The sequence below is a fragment of the Humulus lupulus genome, chromosome 3, assembly GCF_963169125.1.
Source record: "Humulus lupulus chromosome 3, drHumLupu1.1, whole genome shotgun sequence".
Taxonomy (NCBI): domain Eukaryota; kingdom Viridiplantae; phylum Streptophyta; class Magnoliopsida; order Rosales; family Cannabaceae; genus Humulus; species Humulus lupulus.
In genome coordinates this window covers 247,941,197-247,958,945 of record NC_084795.1, presented here as the reverse complement: position 1 = coordinate 247,958,945, position 17,749 = coordinate 247,941,197, and the positions used below count along the sequence as shown (strand labels likewise).

The window sequence follows — 17,749 nt, the reverse complement described above, 5'->3', positions numbered from 1 at the left end:
CAATATGAGACTTTGGCCCATGTTCGTGCTAGGGAGAAAGAGTTCCAGATGGTGGTGAATGATGCCACCATGGTGGCCTGCAAGCTAATCTGCAAGGATCAGACGTTGGCCATTAGGACACGAGGCCCTCTCCCTGAACTCCCTCCCCCCCAAGAGCTCCTCCCAGTCACTGAGGATGTCAATGAAGAAGATGAGGTTGTGCCATTTGGTGCGCAAAAGAAGGGTTCCTGAGGATAGACGAGATCTTGACCAAGGCCAAGCCGAGTTGGGGGCAGCACCTGGTACCTTAGGCCAGGTAATCTATACAAAGAAATGAAATGAGGTGCTTCCATTTTTAGGCTAATCCACTTCAACATGAGGCAGCTCGTGAGCCAACATCCAGTAGATTCGGACCTGAATGTCTTCAGTGTGTTGACCAATTGGTCATACGCCACGATCATAGCTACCCCAAATGTACCATAGTGGTATATAATACCTTACACTTCAGGTCCACTATTTTTTAATAATATGGTACAAATATTTTGTCGTGGCCTTCCCTGTGTCAAGGTGCATTTAATCTGAGTGTTAGGTAGGCCGAGCACGAGTCTAGTCCAGATGAAGAGCCTGAACCCTGTAGGTCCCACAATGTAATAATATTAGAATCTCCCCCTCCTTTGATTGTCCAAAAGTTAAAGATTTTACCCAGCCTGGTACATAATCCAGAGCCAATCATAGTAGTTTCCTCCTCTAGCTCGAAGGGTAGGGTTCTTGTTCTATTGTTTGCTTTGTGTTATCTTGACTAATCATTTCTTGGATCTGACTTTTTTGCTCACCCTTTTATAGACAAAGACATGGACCTGAAGAGTGCCTTCAAGGCTGGTGGGGCCAGAGTTGGACCCGTTGTCAAGAGGGCTAGAGTATTAAAGAAGACCACCTCCAGAGCCGGAGCTGCCACTAGATACCCTGCAAAGGAAAAAAGTGCCAGCTCCACCAAAAAGCAACAACAGCCAAAGCATGCATTAACTCAGGTAACTGTAGTTACCATTCATGAAGCTCCTCCACCTCATCCTCGTGAACCTACTTCGATTCCTGAAGTTATTCAGGGGGAGTCCCCATCTTCGCAACTCCCAGGCACGTAGCTCACAGTCATGCCGCTTGAGATTTCAAGGATCCTGGAAACACTTCGTGGTCCCCTCCACAAGATGAAAAATCATCTAGTGGGTCATGCCAACCAAGTGACATCAAGGATCTGAGGGCCATAGAGGAGCATTCCCCGGAAAACGTCCTGAAGTCAGCCTTGGGAATGAATCTGACTGTAAGTTATCCTTTTTCTTGTTACATCCCTTTTTTATTTATTTTCGCGAGCTAATCCTACAATGTATTTTTCTTTGTAGTCCTGTTTAGCTCAAATCTGCGGCATCGACCGGATCCAAGCTCAAAGAGATGAGGTTAGGGTCGCTCTGGCGACATCCTAGGAAAACAGGCGAATTTCCAAGGGACAGGTCATCGAGATGAGCCAGCGTCGAGACCAGCTACTGGTCGAGGTCGACGACCTCAAAAATAAGCTTGAGAAAGTCGCGTGCTCAAAAAAAAGTTGTTTGAGGTCGAAGAAAAAGCTAAGCAGGATGCTGATAAGGTGCAACAAAATGTTGTCGAGGCAACGAACTCCCTAGAGGATATGCTATATCGGTGTTGGGCGTACAACCAGGAAAGAGACTTCTCATTCATGGACACGAAGCTTTGGGGGCGTTACCTCGCCAAGTTCCAGAGCCGATTCTCGCAAGAGCCCTCCGAGACCGTGGAGGCGTCTGGGGATGCTGAAGGGGACGATGATGAAGTGACATCACATGGACAAGTTGCCGGAGCTCAGTGATGTTAAGGGTGTCCTCATCCTTTTTTATTTTTATGTTTTATTTCGGGTTCTTTGAACCCTTTGTAATTAAGCTTTCAAAAGATGAGACAATCACCTTCGGGCTTAGTTCAAGGTTATTTTTCCTTGAGTTATTCATATACTTGCGTTAGTACATGTTCATTAATTTCTTATCTATTTTTGTTCCCTTTAAACTATTATCTTGCCATGTTTATGAACTTTAAGTCCTTGTACATTTGCAGCCATAGGGGTTATCTTTAGATCAAAATAAACGCCTGAGGTGGTGTTATCTCACTCTCCCCAACATTCTAATACTAAATAATCTTGAGATAGCATATCATGGAAGAATCTAACTCTTTTTCGACATTGAAATTCATGACTCAAGACTTTGTAAAATTGGATAGGTTTGATGGGACTAACTTTATTCATTGGCAAGACAAGATTAGATTCTCGCTCACTACTTTGCAGGTTTTCTACATCTTGAACAAAGACCTAAAAGCCTTGGGAAAGCCCAATGAAGATGATACTTAAGAAGTTGTCAAAGAAAGGAGGAAGCGCGAAGAAGATGAATTGATATGTAGGGGTCACATCCTCAATGTTCTTTCAGATAGGCTCTATGATCTCTACACCAACATCAAGACTGCCAAGGAGATTTGGGAGGCCTTGGAAAAGAAATACAAAGCGGAAGAAGAAGGTGCAAAGAAATTCCTTATTACTCAATATATTGAATTTAAGTTTCATGATAATAAACCCCTTCTCCCCAAATTAATGAGTTGCAAATTGTTGTGAAGAAATTGTCTACACTCAATATTGTATTGCCAAAATAATTCCTTGTTGGTGCCATTATAGCCAAGTTACATCCTTCTTGGAGAGGCTATAGGAAGAAAATTCTCCATAAAAACGAGGAGATTTTATTGGAGGAAATTCTCAAACACTTGAGAATTGAGGAGGAATCGCGTTCTAGAGATAAGAATGAGGAGGAATCCAATAGAGAGACTTCCAAGGCCAATGCAGTTTCTAACCCTCCTAACAAGGGCAAAGGAATTGGTAAGAACAAGGGCAAGTGTCAAAAACCCTTAGGGCCTAAGAAGAATGATAGACAATTCAAAATTTCCAAGGGACTTGACTTTGTGTCTGGCAAGAATGACCACTTTGCTAGAGAATGTAGGTTCAAGAGGAACCAAAACAATGAGGCAAAAGTCAATTCAACCCAAGCTGAGCTAGTGGCAACACAAAGCAAAGTTAATGCCATTCATGGAAAGGTGAGTGAGTGGTGGTATGATACTTGTGCCACCATTCATGTTACCTATGATAGAACTCTTTTCAAGACCTTTGAATCTTCAAAGGAAGGGCATGAGATAAAAATGGGCAATGAGAAAAGGTCCAAGGTTGAAGGCAAGGGAACAACTAATTTTTTCTTCACATCCGGCAAGAAATTTCTACTCACTAATATTTTGTATGTACCGAAAATGAGTAGAAACTTTGTGAGTGGAAATTTGCTTGGCAAACTGGGAATCAAGGTTGTGATAGATTTTGGAAAGCTTATTTTGTCTAAAAATAATATATTTGTGGGAGAGGGATGTGCTTGTGATGACAAGATCAAACTTTGTACTTCAATTGATAATGTGAACAATAACGTTTCTTCTTCTTGTTGTTATATGCTTGACTCAAATTCTATTAATTTGTGCCATGTTAGACTTGCACATATAGGATTTAACACAATTAAAAGAGCTATAAAATGTAGATTAATTGATTACGATAATGTTGAGCATGATAAATGTGAATTATATGTTAAATGTAAAACGGTAAAGAAACATTTTCCAAGTGTTGAAAGAAACTTAACTTGTTAGATTTGATATATAGTGACTTATGTGAACTCAATGGAATGTTGACTAGAGGAGGAAGTATATATTTTATACTTTCATTGATGATTGCTCTAGGTTCACATATGTATATTTGCTTAATAATAAAGGTGAAGAATTTGATGTGTTTAAAGTTTATAGAGTGAAAGTTGAAAATCAACTTGAAAGGAAAATTAAAGTGCTTAGAAGTGATAGGAGTAGTGAATATTTTTCAAATGAATTTAACTTGTTTTGTGAAGAACATGAAATAATTCATGAATGTACATCCCCTTATACTCCACAACAAAATGGTATAATGGAAAGGAAAAATAGAGCATTTATTGAGATGATTAATGATATGCTATTACACTCTAAATTGAATTTTAGTTTGTGGGATGAAGCCTTGCTATCCGCTTGTCATATTTTGAATCGTATTCCCATGAAGAATTTTTTTTTTTTATCTCCATATGAGTTATGGAAAGGAAAGAAACCAAACATTGGTTATCTTAAAGTGTGGGGGTGTCTTGCTTATTGCAAGAGCACTGATTCTAAAAGGACCAAGTTTGGTCCGAGGGCTATAAGATGTGCATTTGTGGGTTATGCCCAAAATAGCAAATCTTATAGATTATTAGACTTGGAGTCTAATGTAATAATTGAATCGATAGAGGTTGAGTTCTTTGAGAACATGTCATGCGATGACAACAAGTTAGAACTAACTCAAACTAGAGAGCCTCAAGAGGAGACTCCTAGAATAGTTGGTGAGCAACCTTAATTGCCTAGAAGTAGTCAACGACTCAAATATTTGGGATCAAGTGAGAAGTGTTATCAAATAGAGAGACTATACCTTGTTGAAGATGATAAAGAAGAAGTTACTTGGAAACATCCAATAGTGCTTTAAATAGAAGATGATCCCAAAACTTTCAAAGAAGCAATGTCCTCAAGAGACTTCGCTTTTTGGAAGAAGGCAATTAATGATGAAATGGATTCAATTATGTCTAACCACAATTGGGAATTGGTTGACCTTCCAAAGGGATCCAAACCAATTGGGTGCAAATGGGTATTTAGAAAGAAATACCATACCGATGACACCATACAAACCTTCAAGGATAGGTTAGTAGACAAATGATTCAAACAAAGCGAGGGAATATATTACTTTGAAACATATGCACGAGTAGCAAGAACTACTTCTATAAGATTGTTGTTTGCCTTATCATCTATATATAGCCTTTATGCTTACCAAATGGATGTCAAAACGACATTCCTAAATGGGGATCTCGAGGAGAGGCCTGTATGGAATAATCAAAGAGTTTTGTTCTTTAAGGAAATGAACATAGAATGTGCAGAATTATCAAATCATTATATGGTTTGAAACAAGTTCCTAAACAATGGAATGAGAAGTTTGATAAATTCATTGTTTCTAATGGCTTTAGACACTACAATGCGAGCAAGTGCTTATACTCTAAGACTTGTGGTGACTATGTCATACTAGTGTGTCTATATATAGATGATATGTCGATTTTGAGTAATGACATGAAAGGAATAATAGAAACAAAGATGTTTCTATCTTCTAACTTTAAAATGAAAGACTTTGGAGAGGTGGATACCATTCTAGGTATCAACGTTAGAAGGAATAGTGGGGGTTTAGTGTTGAGTCAAACCCACTATATGTTGAGAAAGTGCTCAACAAATTTAGTCATCTCAAAATCAAAGAGGCACATACACCATTTGATTCAAACATGAAGTTTGAAAAGAATGAAGGAAGAGCGGTGGCTCAATTGGAATATGCAAGTGCAATAGGAAGCCTAATGTACGCCGCTCGTTGCACAAGAGTGGATATTGCATATGCAGTTAGTAAACTTAGTAGGTTGATTAGAAATTCAAGTATCAAGCATTGGAAAGCTATTGAGAGAGTTCTTGGTTATCTTAAGGGTACCAAAAAGTATAGTCTTTACTATGCAAACTTTCCAAAGATAATTGAAGGATATTCTGATGCTAATTGGATATCGGGAGTTGGAGATAATCTATCCATAATTGGTTGGGTGTTTACTCTTGGAGGAGGTGCAATCTTGTGGGGCTCCAAGAAGCAAATTTGTATATCACACTCAGCCATGGAAGCAGAGTTTATTGCTTTAGCGGTAACCAAAAAAGATGTCGAGTGGCTTAGGAATCTCATGATGGATATTCCTTTTAACTGCGGATATGGTATCAACAATTTCAATACATTGTGATAGCCAATTCGCACTTGTTAGAGCATATAATAGTGTGTATAATGGAAAGTCTATACATAGTAGTCTAAGACATGAATATGTGAGACAATTGATTCAAGGTAGAATTATATTGATCTTATATTTTAAGACAAGTGAGAACTTAGCGGATCCATTTACAAAACCTCTTGTGAGAAGGTTAGTAAGTTCCACTTCAAAAGGGATGGGATTGAAACTCCTAGAATAATAGATTCACCAATAATGGCAACCCAACTCTCAACTTTTACAAATCAAGGGAAAGAGTCCAATGGGTAAGAACAAGCCATTGATAAGTGAATAATTTCAACACTAAAACTTATGGTGAGTTCCATCCAAAATGGTTAGTGTTGGTTGCTACCGAGTTAGGGTTAAGCCTAGGGCTTTTAATGAAGTTTAGTCGAGTGTAACAAGCATCTATAAATGTAGCAAAGATGTTGTAAGAACTTCACCTATGTGGACTTAGAGGTGGTGCCGCATCTCATGGGAGCTGGAGTTTCTCCTCAAAAATTTCATGAAGGGATGAGCACAAGGCCATGATAGTGCTAAGCAAGAAAGTGGGAAAGAAAAAGATGTGGTGGAGGTGTGTGAGGTGTCACAAGTTTTATCATATGGAATACTTGGTTCAAGATTTTAAGCAACTAATTATTTCGATAAGACTTTGTGGTATTTTCACTAAGGTAAAGTTCAAACTGAAAGGTACTTTATTTTATGCACCAAAACTATTTTAAGCTAGAGAATGAGACTTGTATTTAACCAAGTGGGGGATTGTTATGATTGGTTAAATACAAAAATATAAGTGTTAAAATACAAGCTAGGTCTAAACACTTAGTGAATTTCACATAGTGAATATGTGAAATTTGAGCTTTGATTGTAGGCACTTTAAAAATGCAATTTTGGGTCCAAAGCGATGCATGAAGGTATCTAAGGTTTGGTAGCATTTGGAGCAATTTTAGGACCTTTGGAAGTATCCAAAAACAAAGAGGGTGGCGATGCATCGCCACCCAAGTGGCGTAGCATTGCCTGATGCTTAGGGTTTCAAAAAACCCTAGCAGGCGATGCATCGCTTGCATGTAGGCGACGTATCGCCTGGCAGGCCGTACAAGTTACGTAAATTTCTCTAAATGACATAATTTACAAGTCTAATCATATTGGTTAGACCTAATGATGGTGCCTACTCTATATAAGGGTCAAAATAGAGTTTTAGAAGACTTGATCACTCTCTCCAATCTCTCTCTACCTTTCTCTCTCTTTAGCTCCAAGAATCTCAAGTTTTCTCCAAGAACTCATAAAGAAAGTGCTTGACTTTGTGAGTTTAAGACTTGTTTAATATCAATCCTCATTTCCTCCTAGAAAATGCCTCAAGCATCCATGGTGGCTAGACAGTGTTAAGAAACTTGTATAAGCCTTGGTTTTGTGGTTTTGCATTATTCTAAGGATTTGCTCATAGTGGTGGTTCTATAAGGGTTTTGAAGGTTCATCAAGGTTGAAGAAGATTATTCACCAACTTGGGTTTGCATAATCTTTCTCAATCTTTATTTAGTCTCTGTCAATCCAATTTTTGTATAGATTCTAAATATTGATGTAGTGTTATCTCACTCTCCCCAACATAAAGTGCGGAAGTCAAAAATGGAAAGGGAATCAATGGATGGTGGATGATGTGGTGGAGGGGGTAGGCACGAGGTGGAGTTTGGAGCGGGAGTGGAAACCTTCCTAGTGATAGATAGTATTGGTAACGTATCTAATGGAGAAGTTTGGGCATGCAATGGATCATTATTCTTGATGACAAGAGCAGCGGATGATTCACCATCAAACAAAATGGGTGGCTGTAGCACTAGACGACATTGTAGTGAGGGGATAATATCAATGAAAGTTGTTCTAGCCAATCGAGTGATGAAAGGCCAAGCATTTTCTTTGGAAAAATTAGATCGGTATTGATCATATGTAGATATTGGTAAAAGGGATCCTTTCATCCATGGTCCGTAACTCAACTCAAGGTCCTCACCAGAATCTAACTTTTCTAAGTACAACAAACAATGCTGGTATGGATGACCAAGAAGACCACACTCAAAACAGTATTCTGGCAACCATTCATAACGGAACTCAACCCAGAATTCATCCTTGATCTGAGGCAATCTAATCATTTGACCACAAGTGAGTGGTTTGGTTACATCAACTTGTGCACACAGACGCATAAATGGACCACATCCTTCATTTAAGGAGTCTTCATCGACATCCATATAATCACCAACAATATTACCAATAGCAAGAGCCAGTGGAGTAGACTTGCTAAGAAAGGGGGGTCGATGCACTTGAACTCGCAATGGAGTAGTAGTCAAAGATTCAACTGTGACATTTTGCAAAATAATTGGTGTGTGCAAAATGATATGGTGATTCTAAAAATGCCATGGTTCACAGACTTCCACTATAAATTTATCATCTGCACAACCAAAGGAAACTAGAAACATATTAAAGTGAAAATCAGAAATATATACAGGAAATCGACCTTTCCAATGACCAGACATTTGTTGATGGAAAGAAGGTTTGTGGACATTATTATTAGAGAGAACTCAAGCAACCAGAATATGATCAAGAGGTTGAGTGGAATGAGTATTGGCATCAGCATCAATAGTAAGAACCTCCTTTTCCTTAGCAGTGAGAGAGAGAGGGTAGAATGCATGGAATTGATGAGGGGATCCATGGAAGAGAAAGCCCAATAAAGATTCAATGAAAAGGGCAAAACATTGAAACCAAAAATGGAATAACATGAGATGAACGTGGGTGGAAACTGAAAAAAAAACTGATGAAAACTGTTAAAAAACACTAACTGCCACAGAGCACAAAGATGGGCAGACACCCATAATTTGTAACTTGACATTATTAACATAGAAAAGTACAATTGGTTTACATGTATATATGTTAAATATATATTGTATAACATTAATATAATTTTTAATAAATTTTTGGCCCCTTTTATATATTAATTTTGGTTTCATCAATGGGTAGAGCTATAACTTATTCAAAAATTAGTTTTAGTGGGAAAAAATAAACTTATGAAGTATAAAATTGTTGTATGTTTGGTAAAATAATAATTTGAAATAATTATGAGAAGCAAAAATAATATTATAATATATAACAAATTTTATAATTATAGCTGGCTTTTTGATATAATGATTATCAAAAGAAAAGTTAAGGTATTTATGCAGTAAATTGGGTATAAACATCTCAATTTGATCATATTGTCTTCCTTAGTTCCAAAAATACCATTGACATTTGTTTCCCACTTTCTCTCTCTACTCTCTCGGACTCTCTCTATTCTCTCCCTCACTCTCTCGGTCTCGAAACCAAAATTCCCAAATCCCTCACTCTCTTTTCACATTCACTGTCGGAACCCAAGGGAATTTGTGGGCATTGTCTTCCACAACCACGACCACGCATTAGTGGCAAGAAATCTTGTCGAAGGGGACAACCAGAGTAGGCGGGTAGGCAAGAAAACCCCATAGATCGACAAAACAACTCAGAAGTAAGCAAATGTGAGAGATTTACTTGTTTATTATGCAATAAATTGTCTGGGCCTGGTTTATTTGTTAATTTTTTTGTTCATAGGATAGATCGGGGCTGGGGAATGAAGAAATCTGGGTTTTTTTTCTTCGAGTTTTTTTATTCACCTCAATAGAAATCGATAGGTCCCGATGATTGATACCTCGACAGGCCTCGATTGGCCTAGACATGCATCGATTTAAATTGGAAAAATTGGGTATTGTAGGAGTTTAAGTACCTCGATAGGTTTAGATAGTGCCTTGATAGACCTCGACAGGTTTTAATGTAGCTAGAAAAAAACTTAATGTTAGTGGCATCTTGATAGGCCTCGACAGGTCTCAATAGACCTCGACAAGTTTCGATGTAGCTAGAAAAAAAATTAATGTTAGTGGCACCTTGATAGGCCTTGACATGTCTCGATAGGCCTAGATAGTTGTATAATTTTGACAGACCTTGACAGGCCTCGATGATTGCTTTATTTAATTGTACCTCAATATGCCTCGATAAAAATAGTTTTGCTTTGAACATGTATTGCCCCGGCAAGCCTTGATGGGCCTCGATGGTTACCAGATTGCTTTAAAATGTTATTAACAATTTTTTTTTCTTTCCCCTCAATCTCCAACCATAATCAGGATCCTTGCAGGTTATGTACCACACATCAATACCCGATTTCTTCACCATAAACTCAATTGTAGCAATAACGAATTGTCAATGCTCTTTGCATGTGTACGAGACCTCAAGTTTCAATTTGTACACACATTTATCCACTTTAAGCTCATCATACAAAATTTCAACTAGTTGCTCGTACGTCACACTCTTCTCCAAAGGGAGAACTTGATTTTCAGCATCCCGAAAAATCCAATTCTTATATTCCAGTTCCCAAACACCATTGTATGTAGCAAATATAGAAACTGTTGAATCTGCATTGACAAAAAAATAAAAAAAGGTAAAAAATTTAATAACATAAAAAACTGCAAAATATGAAGTTCCATCGATTTTAATTGAGTTCTGTCGAGGTCAACATGTCGAGGTCCATCAAGGACAATCGTGTCTCATCGAGGTGGCCATGAATTGAATCAAATAGAGGTCCATCGAGGACCATTGAGTCTAATCGATGTGGCCAAGTATGAGAAATTTTGTCTGCATATCGAGGTCCATCGAGGTTAATCGAGGTGGTCATCTATAGGACACTTCGAGTCCCTATCGAGGACAATCGAGGCTAATCAAGGTGGTCCATTCCTAACCTACATCGAGGCATGTCGAGTTTCATCGAAACTTATCGAGGCAGACGAAGAACCCAGAAAAAAACCTAGAAAAACTCAGTTCTAATCCGACCGTGAAACAGTAAAAAAAAATTCAAAATGCAGACACAGATCTGTTCGAAATAGTTAAAGCAATGTAAATAAACAAGTTTAATCGCTACATTTACGGAAAATATACTTACCCATATTTTTTTTGCCTCTATTTTTTATTGTTTGTTGGATTCACAATTAATTCTGAATCCTTAGGATTTGTGTATTCTTTTTTATTTATATTATTTTATTTCTATGAAACTCAGTGTTATTTTGCCTTGATAGGATTCAAACTTCCCCAAAACACAGCCTCAAAAGCTCGATCGAATCGATTCAATCTTGGTGGTTGCCTTGTTTTTATTTTTTATTTTATTTAGATATTGGAATTAGAAGAAGAGAGAATTTGGGCGAGGGTGAGCTTGGACGTGAAAGAGTGGACGAGAGAGGAGGAACTTGTGTGAGGTCTGTTAGGGGCATTTTAGGAAATAATGAGAATACTAGTATAAAATAGTTATGTTTACGTATGCTAGAATAATTTTGTTATAGTATCTCATTTAATGCATCATTTATCAAATTTTCTTATTAAAATAAAAAATATTTATTAATTATAAAATTATAAAAAATATTTATTTTTATAATTAAAGTTTTGCTTAAAATAATTTAAAAATATCTAAGTTTTGCGCCATGGAGCTTATATAAATGTCAAAATCGGGATACAAAAATTATATAGTTGACAATTGAGCAAAATCAATAATAGTTTGGACACATTTTGATTGGTCCAAAATGATACAACTTTTTTGTTTTAATTTGTTCCTTTCGAACATTATAGGAAAAAGAAAAAGAAGCTATTGCCGGCGGTTATAAATAAAAGCCGACGAACTTTACTATGGCGGTCAAATCATCACAAAGACAATGACCAAGAAAAAAAAAATCAGAAGTCATAAAAAATGTTTGCCATCTGAATCCAGTTAATCCCATATTAATATTATAACCCAATATTTATTTTATAGTTAAAATAGTAGTGTCACATTAATTATATTTATATTGACAAGATCTTGTAAGTATAGTCATCATGTTCATACTATACAATATATATCATTGGGGTCAACATTAATATAATATATGTGTAGAGTGGAAAAGGTGTTCAAGTGGTGTGGTGATATAAGAATATAAAGGTTTTGCGCGTCGTCCTCTGAAACTGCAAATGTAATTTTTGAACCATTTAAACGGAAAAACCTGTATTGTAACCACTCTCTTCTTCTTCTTCCTTATTTTTCTTCCCTTTTCCGCGTTTGCATGTTTTGAATAATTGTATAATTATACTTTCAGTTATTATTTTCATTATATAAATGGTGAAAAGAAAGGATTTTCAAACACTGTAAACGACCGCTTCTTCTGTTTTAGTTGGTCTTTGTTCTGTCATTTTCTACCCATTTCCATGCTCTGAATTTTTCCTCATGAATAAAAAACCAAAACAGAGAGAGGAAAATTCTTTCAGTTGGGCGGGATATTGTCAATATAATTGGATTTTATTGGTGGGTTTTGTCCACGTTTCCATTTTGGATCATATTCCTTAGAAGGGTAGATTTCTACGTTTTTTTTTTCTGGGTAGTCTCCCGAATTCAGTTTGAGTTTTTCTCTTTTAGGTTTCTTTTCTTTCCCTATTTGTGTTTGGTATCTGAAATAGTCCAATGGCGTTTTTGAGAAGATTTTAGGATGCTTTTTGTTTCATCTTTGATGACTTTGTCGTCTTCGTTCTCAAGTTTTTAGATTTTGGATTTTCACAAGTTTTAATGCAACTCTTATTCCTGGTCGTTCAAGTGTTTCCTTTGTTAATTTTCTTTTGAGTGGAAAAGGAAAAGCAGGGGTTTTTTTGGGCCTGTATGAGAGTTTTGTTGTGTTTCTTTGGATGTTCATTAAGGATAACTTCATAAACTTTAAGGCCCAGATGGGAAATAATTGTGTCAACTCAAGGGTTTTGAAAGAGGGACTTTTTCAGTCGATTTCCGATTCAATTTGGTGGCCTAGTACCTCAGATTGTTTGGTTTTCCATATCAATAAACACATCACCACTTGTAAAGGATCTCCTTTGAACAAGTATGATGACTCAGAACTTGGTCAACTCGCTCAAAACATTGCCCCAAAACCATTGAAAATGGTGGATGAAGATCATTTTGAGCCAAAGCAAGAGAATACTCAACCAGAAAAGCCACAAAAACCCAAGGAAGAGACTAAACCGACCATTGTAAATCCCCAAGAATCCATCAAGCAAACAAAGCCAAAGAAGGCTCATAATGTTAAGAGATCAGCAAGTGCAGGGCTCCAAGCAGACTTGGTTTTGCAGACGAAAACAGGCCATTTGAAGGAGTACTACAATTTGGGGCATAAGCTTGGAAATGGTCAATTTGGAACAACTTTTCTTTGTGTGGAGAAAACAACCGGAAAAGAGTATGCTTGCAAATCCTTAGCCAAAAGAAAGTTGCTCACAGAAGATGATGTGGACGATGTGAAGAGGGAAATTCAGATAATGCATCACTTGGCAGGGAGTTCTAATGTTGTTTCAATTAAAGGGGCGTATGAGGATGCTGTTGCAGTTCATGTTGTGATGGAGTTGTGTTCTGGGGGTGAGCTCTTTGATAGGATTGTTAAGAGAGGACATTACACTGAGAGAAAGGCAGCTCAGCTAACAAAGACTATAGTTGATGTTGTAGAAGCCTGCCACTCTTTGGGGGTTATGCATCGTGATCTTAAGCCTGAGAATTTTCTTTTTGTCAATGAGCATGAGGATTCTCCTCTTAAGGCCATCGATTTCGGGTTATCGGTATTCTTCAAGCCAGGCAGGGATAACTTTCTTAATTATGCTTTTTAGAATAACTCTTTTACTATTTACTTGCAGTGTTATTGGTAGGGATCTTATAAAGATTTTATCTTGGACTATCCTTATAGACAAAAATGTGGCCATGGCCTTTTCTGTTTTTAGGAGCAGCATATAAACTTCCATAAAATCGTTCATGATTAATGTGATTATGTCACTGGTGTGCCTTTGCTTTAAAATGTAAATTTCTAGTTGAGGACACATTCCATTAATGTGTTTCCTTCCCATTTTCAAACATGTCCTCTTTGTAATTGACACACTCAAATGACAGGGGAAATATTCACTGATGTGGTTGGAAGCCCATATTATCTGGCACCCGAAATTCTGCGAAGGCATTATGGTCCAGAAGCAGATATTTGGAGTGTGGGCGTGATCGTCTACATACTCTTATGTGGGGTGCCTCCATTTTGGGGTGGTTGGTTTTTCTGATGTCCAGTAGTTTGATGATATGTTTCGCCTTTTTTTTCAAACCCCTTTTGACATGTTTCCTGTTCTTTCTTTCTTTTCCTTTTTAGAAACTGAGCATGAGATATTTGAGGAGGTTTTGCATGGTGACCTTGACTTCTCATCAGATCCCTGGCCTAGTATTTCTGAAAGTGCCAAAGACTTGATTAAGAGGATGTTAGTTAGAGACCCTAAAAAACGGCTAACTGCTCATGAAGTTCTTTGTAAGTTTTGTTTCTCGTATTCATTTTATTTAAATTGAGATGCTATGATCTGTGTGGATAATAAGCCAGATTGCTTTATACCGTCAAACGGGGCGCGTTTTCACGGATATTGCAATTCAGATTGAGAATAGTTTGTTTGATTACATGCAGGCCACCCTTGGGTTCAGGCTGATGGAATGGCCTTAGACAAGCCTCTAGATTCAGCAGTTTTAAGTCGCATGAAGCAGTTTTCTGCTATGAACAAATTAAAGAAAATGGCACTCAGAGTAAGTACTTAAGCATAGCACAAGTCAATCCGAGGTTACTTAATATTATAAAAAAAAACATGGTTTTTAGTTTTTTGTCATGGAGAGTCCTATTTTGCTCGACTAAATTGATTAAATGTTTGCAGATTATTGCTGAGAACCTCTCTGATGAAGAAATTTCTGGACTAAAGGAAATGTTTAGAATGATTAACACTGACAATAGTGGTCAGATTACTTTTGAAGAACTCAAAGTTGGATTGAAAAGCTTTGGTGCTAATCTAAGCGAGTCGGAAATTCATCATCTTTTGCAGGCTGTAAGTATCAGAATCATCATTGGCTCATATGTGGTGCTCTTTTTTTTTTTTTTTTTAAATTATAGACAAATCAAACTTGAAAATTCTAATTGACTTTAAATTAATGATGCTACATGGTACTTGATCATATGAATTGCAGTTTAGATTTCAAAAGAACATTTTTAAACTCTTGATCCCTATCCATGTAAAATTGCCTCTCATCATATGCTCATCTTTCTCTAGAGTAAAAAGAGAATTTTAAAAGTTTACTTTCTCGATCCCCATTATTTTTATTGAAAATAAAAGTACATTCATGTAGTGAACTAGTGATTAAATTATTGGAAGCGCTATACAATTGAACTGTAATGCTCTTATTTTACGGGGTTATGTGCATTAGAAATATCTTCTTCATTACAAGGTCACCGGTTCTGTTTTATAGTTGTTTACTCTTCTTTTCTTCACCAACTTCCCTTTGAGGGGGTCTAATTTTAAGGGTCATCTTAATTCATACACAAACTATATTATACAACTCCTTCGATGCTAATTATACATTTTTATTTTTCCGAACTGCAGGCAGATTTTGATAACAGTGGTACAATTGACTATGGGGAGTTCATAGCTGCAACCTTGCATTTAAATAAAATCGACAAGGAAGATCATCTAGTTGCCGCTTTTTCATATTTTGACCGAGATGGCAGTGGCTACATCACTCTAGACGCTCTTCAACGAGCCTGTGAGGAGTTTGGCATCGAAGATGTCCATTTGGAAGAAATGATCCAAGAAATAGATCAAGATAATGTGAGTACACCTTTTCTTTTCTTATTAAACTATCCTATAATTAGCAAAACATATATATTGTTTGTTGTTACATTATAAGTACTTATGTTGTATTTGTATGTGTTTCAGGATGGTCGAATAGATTACAATGAGTTTGTGGCCATGATGCAGAAAGACAATGCTGATTTGGATAGGAAAGTGTTACATAGTAGAAGTTTTAGTGTTGGATTTAGGGAGGTACTACCTGTTTGTTAACATACCGTATTCTTATAGAAAAAAAAAAATTAACAAACAAAGAAGGTTGAAAGTAAAAAAAAGAATTTGACTGATTGACTGTTTTGTAAATGTGTTAATGCATACCAACTTTTCATGGTTTACAAGTACTATTGTTTTTTAAATAAAGTGCTAGTTGATTCCTTACTGTACAATTGTCTTGTTCACCACATAGTTCCAAGCATCTTGTATCTATATACAATAGACAATAGAATGTTATGTGTCTTAACATATAACTGAACAATCTGATCACACAGTAGGCTACACACACACACATAAATATAAATATGAGAGAAAGTATTTTGCTTTTCTTTCCTTATCACTTATAAGTACAAGCAAGAAAAGACACAAAGAATAATCTCATTTTGATTGATTGGAATGTCATTCACTTAATCATATCAACTCTGTAATGTTCTCCAAATACATATAATCTTTTTTTGTGTCAAATAATACACAGAAAAAAGTTATTCCCTTTCAACCTTTGAACCAAATGACCTTCATAGATGTGTGTCAGTTAATTTTGCAGTGATTTTTAGATGATTCTTCATTCTTTGTACTTCTACTGCCGACAAATAATTGGCAAGCTGCAATTTTTTGTTGGGAACTTAATTTAAATGTGTGAATTTCTTCCCTTAATTTTTTTTGGATGACACCACTGACAGAGTGATACAGCGATGGAAAAAGTGGTTGGTGGGAATTGCCTTTCAAATGCCATTATTTAACCCTAATCATTCCAAAGCCATAAATTCCCTCTTTTATTTCTCATTTGACTAAAATAACAAAAAAACTCCATTCCATTCTGAGGTTAAAATAAATTCTGATTTATTAGGAACAACAACACTAATTTATGACTCAGTTTAGAGCTTTTTTATTCTTTTGTGGACATTTTTAATGAAAACTCAAGATGAACCTATGTGGGGTAATGTTTGTTGAGTCAAAACAGATATGACAGTATAAAACTATACTGAAGTGGGGGCACTCAATTATATGCTTAAGGACACTTTAATCAGTAGTTATATACATATTTGGGCACTCAAATGGACTTTGAAAACTACCAACTCTCATTTTGGCCCAACCCCAAATCCATAAACCCAAACAGGACTTCAAATTAATAATGTCATGTCCCAAATAGTTTTCATTTTAAAGACATATTAGCCATAAGTGGGGAACCATAAGTATGGGTAGCTGTTTTATTTAGACACTGAAAACTGAAAAGATTGGAGAAAAGGATGTAGTTTGGCCTAATTAAAACTTTTTGTTTTATTAAGTTCCAAAACCTCACAAGTTAAAATAGTCCTCAAAATACAAAACAAGAGAAATTAAGGACCAAACCAGCAATTAGAGCTTAAACTTTAGGGATTAAATTTTAAGGGTACTTTTTCAAATGCATATATATGATATACATGGATACCCTAATGAAAGGACAAAACATAAAAAAAAATGAACAATAATGTTTCACAATGGGACAATTTTAATGACCAAGAACCAGTTTGTTTGTTTATTTGGCTATAGACAAAGCCATGGAAAGACCTTCAAGACACCCCATGAGGTCCATCATTCATTTGAGAAGCCAGTCATTCAATAATGTAAGGGAAATTTCATGCTTTATGCATGATAACACATACTAATTAAAAATATGTCAAAAATATGCGGCATCGTGAAAATTGACTTTTTTTTTTGAATTTTTTGACTATAATGTCCCTCTCATTAATTTTTGTCATTCTCGCTCAACCTATCTCTCACACTCTCCATTCCTCTTTCTGCTAAGACGACACCACCACCACCACCACCGCTACCACTACATCACCATTGAAGCTTTTTTTCTCACTCAAAAATCGTTTCTCTCTATCATTTCT

At 36.5% G+C, this 17,749-nt stretch overlaps 1 protein-coding gene across 3 annotated transcripts; it reads left to right on the top strand.

Annotated features, from left to right (window-relative positions):
* Positions 1–11,909: 11,909 nt before the first annotated feature.
* Positions 11,910–16,048, top strand: LOC133823550 (calcium-dependent protein kinase 26). 3 transcript variants are annotated; one of them, XM_062256382.1, is made up of 7 exons: positions 11,910–13,599; positions 13,909–14,049; positions 14,153–14,305; positions 14,456–14,571; positions 14,697–14,897; positions 15,417–15,641; positions 15,750–16,048. In XM_062256382.1, exons 1-7 carry the CDS (start codon positions 12,672–12,674, stop codon positions 15,873–15,875), a joined length of 1,890 nt encoding a protein of 629 aa, XP_062112366.1. In that variant the 5' UTR covers positions 11,910–12,671; the 3' UTR covers positions 15,876–16,048. The 3 variants fall into 3 exon arrangements, with proteins under 3 accessions (XP_062112366.1, XP_062112365.1, XP_062112367.1); XM_062256381.1 differs by having other exon boundaries at positions 11,912–13,599; positions 13,909–14,052; XM_062256383.1 differs by having other exon boundaries at positions 11,917–13,599; positions 13,909–14,052; positions 14,697–14,864.
* Positions 16,049–17,749: the final 1,701 nt, after the last annotated feature.

What these genes read in the sequence shown, in the direction of transcription:
- LOC133823550 (XM_062256381.1), top strand. Translation starts at nt 12,672, where the DNA reads ATGTTCATTAAGGATAACTTCATAAACTTTAAGGCCCAGATGGGAAAT. An exon ending in ATCGGTATTCTTCAAGCCAG is followed by an intron (nt 13,600 to 13,908) that starts GCAGGGATAACT and finishes CTCAAATGACAG; the next exon opens with GGGAAATATTCACTGATGTG. An exon ending in TCATCATTGGCTCATATGTG is followed by an intron (nt 14,898 to 15,416) that starts GTGCTCTTTTTT and finishes TCCGAACTGCAG; the next exon opens with GCAGATTTTGATAACAGTGG.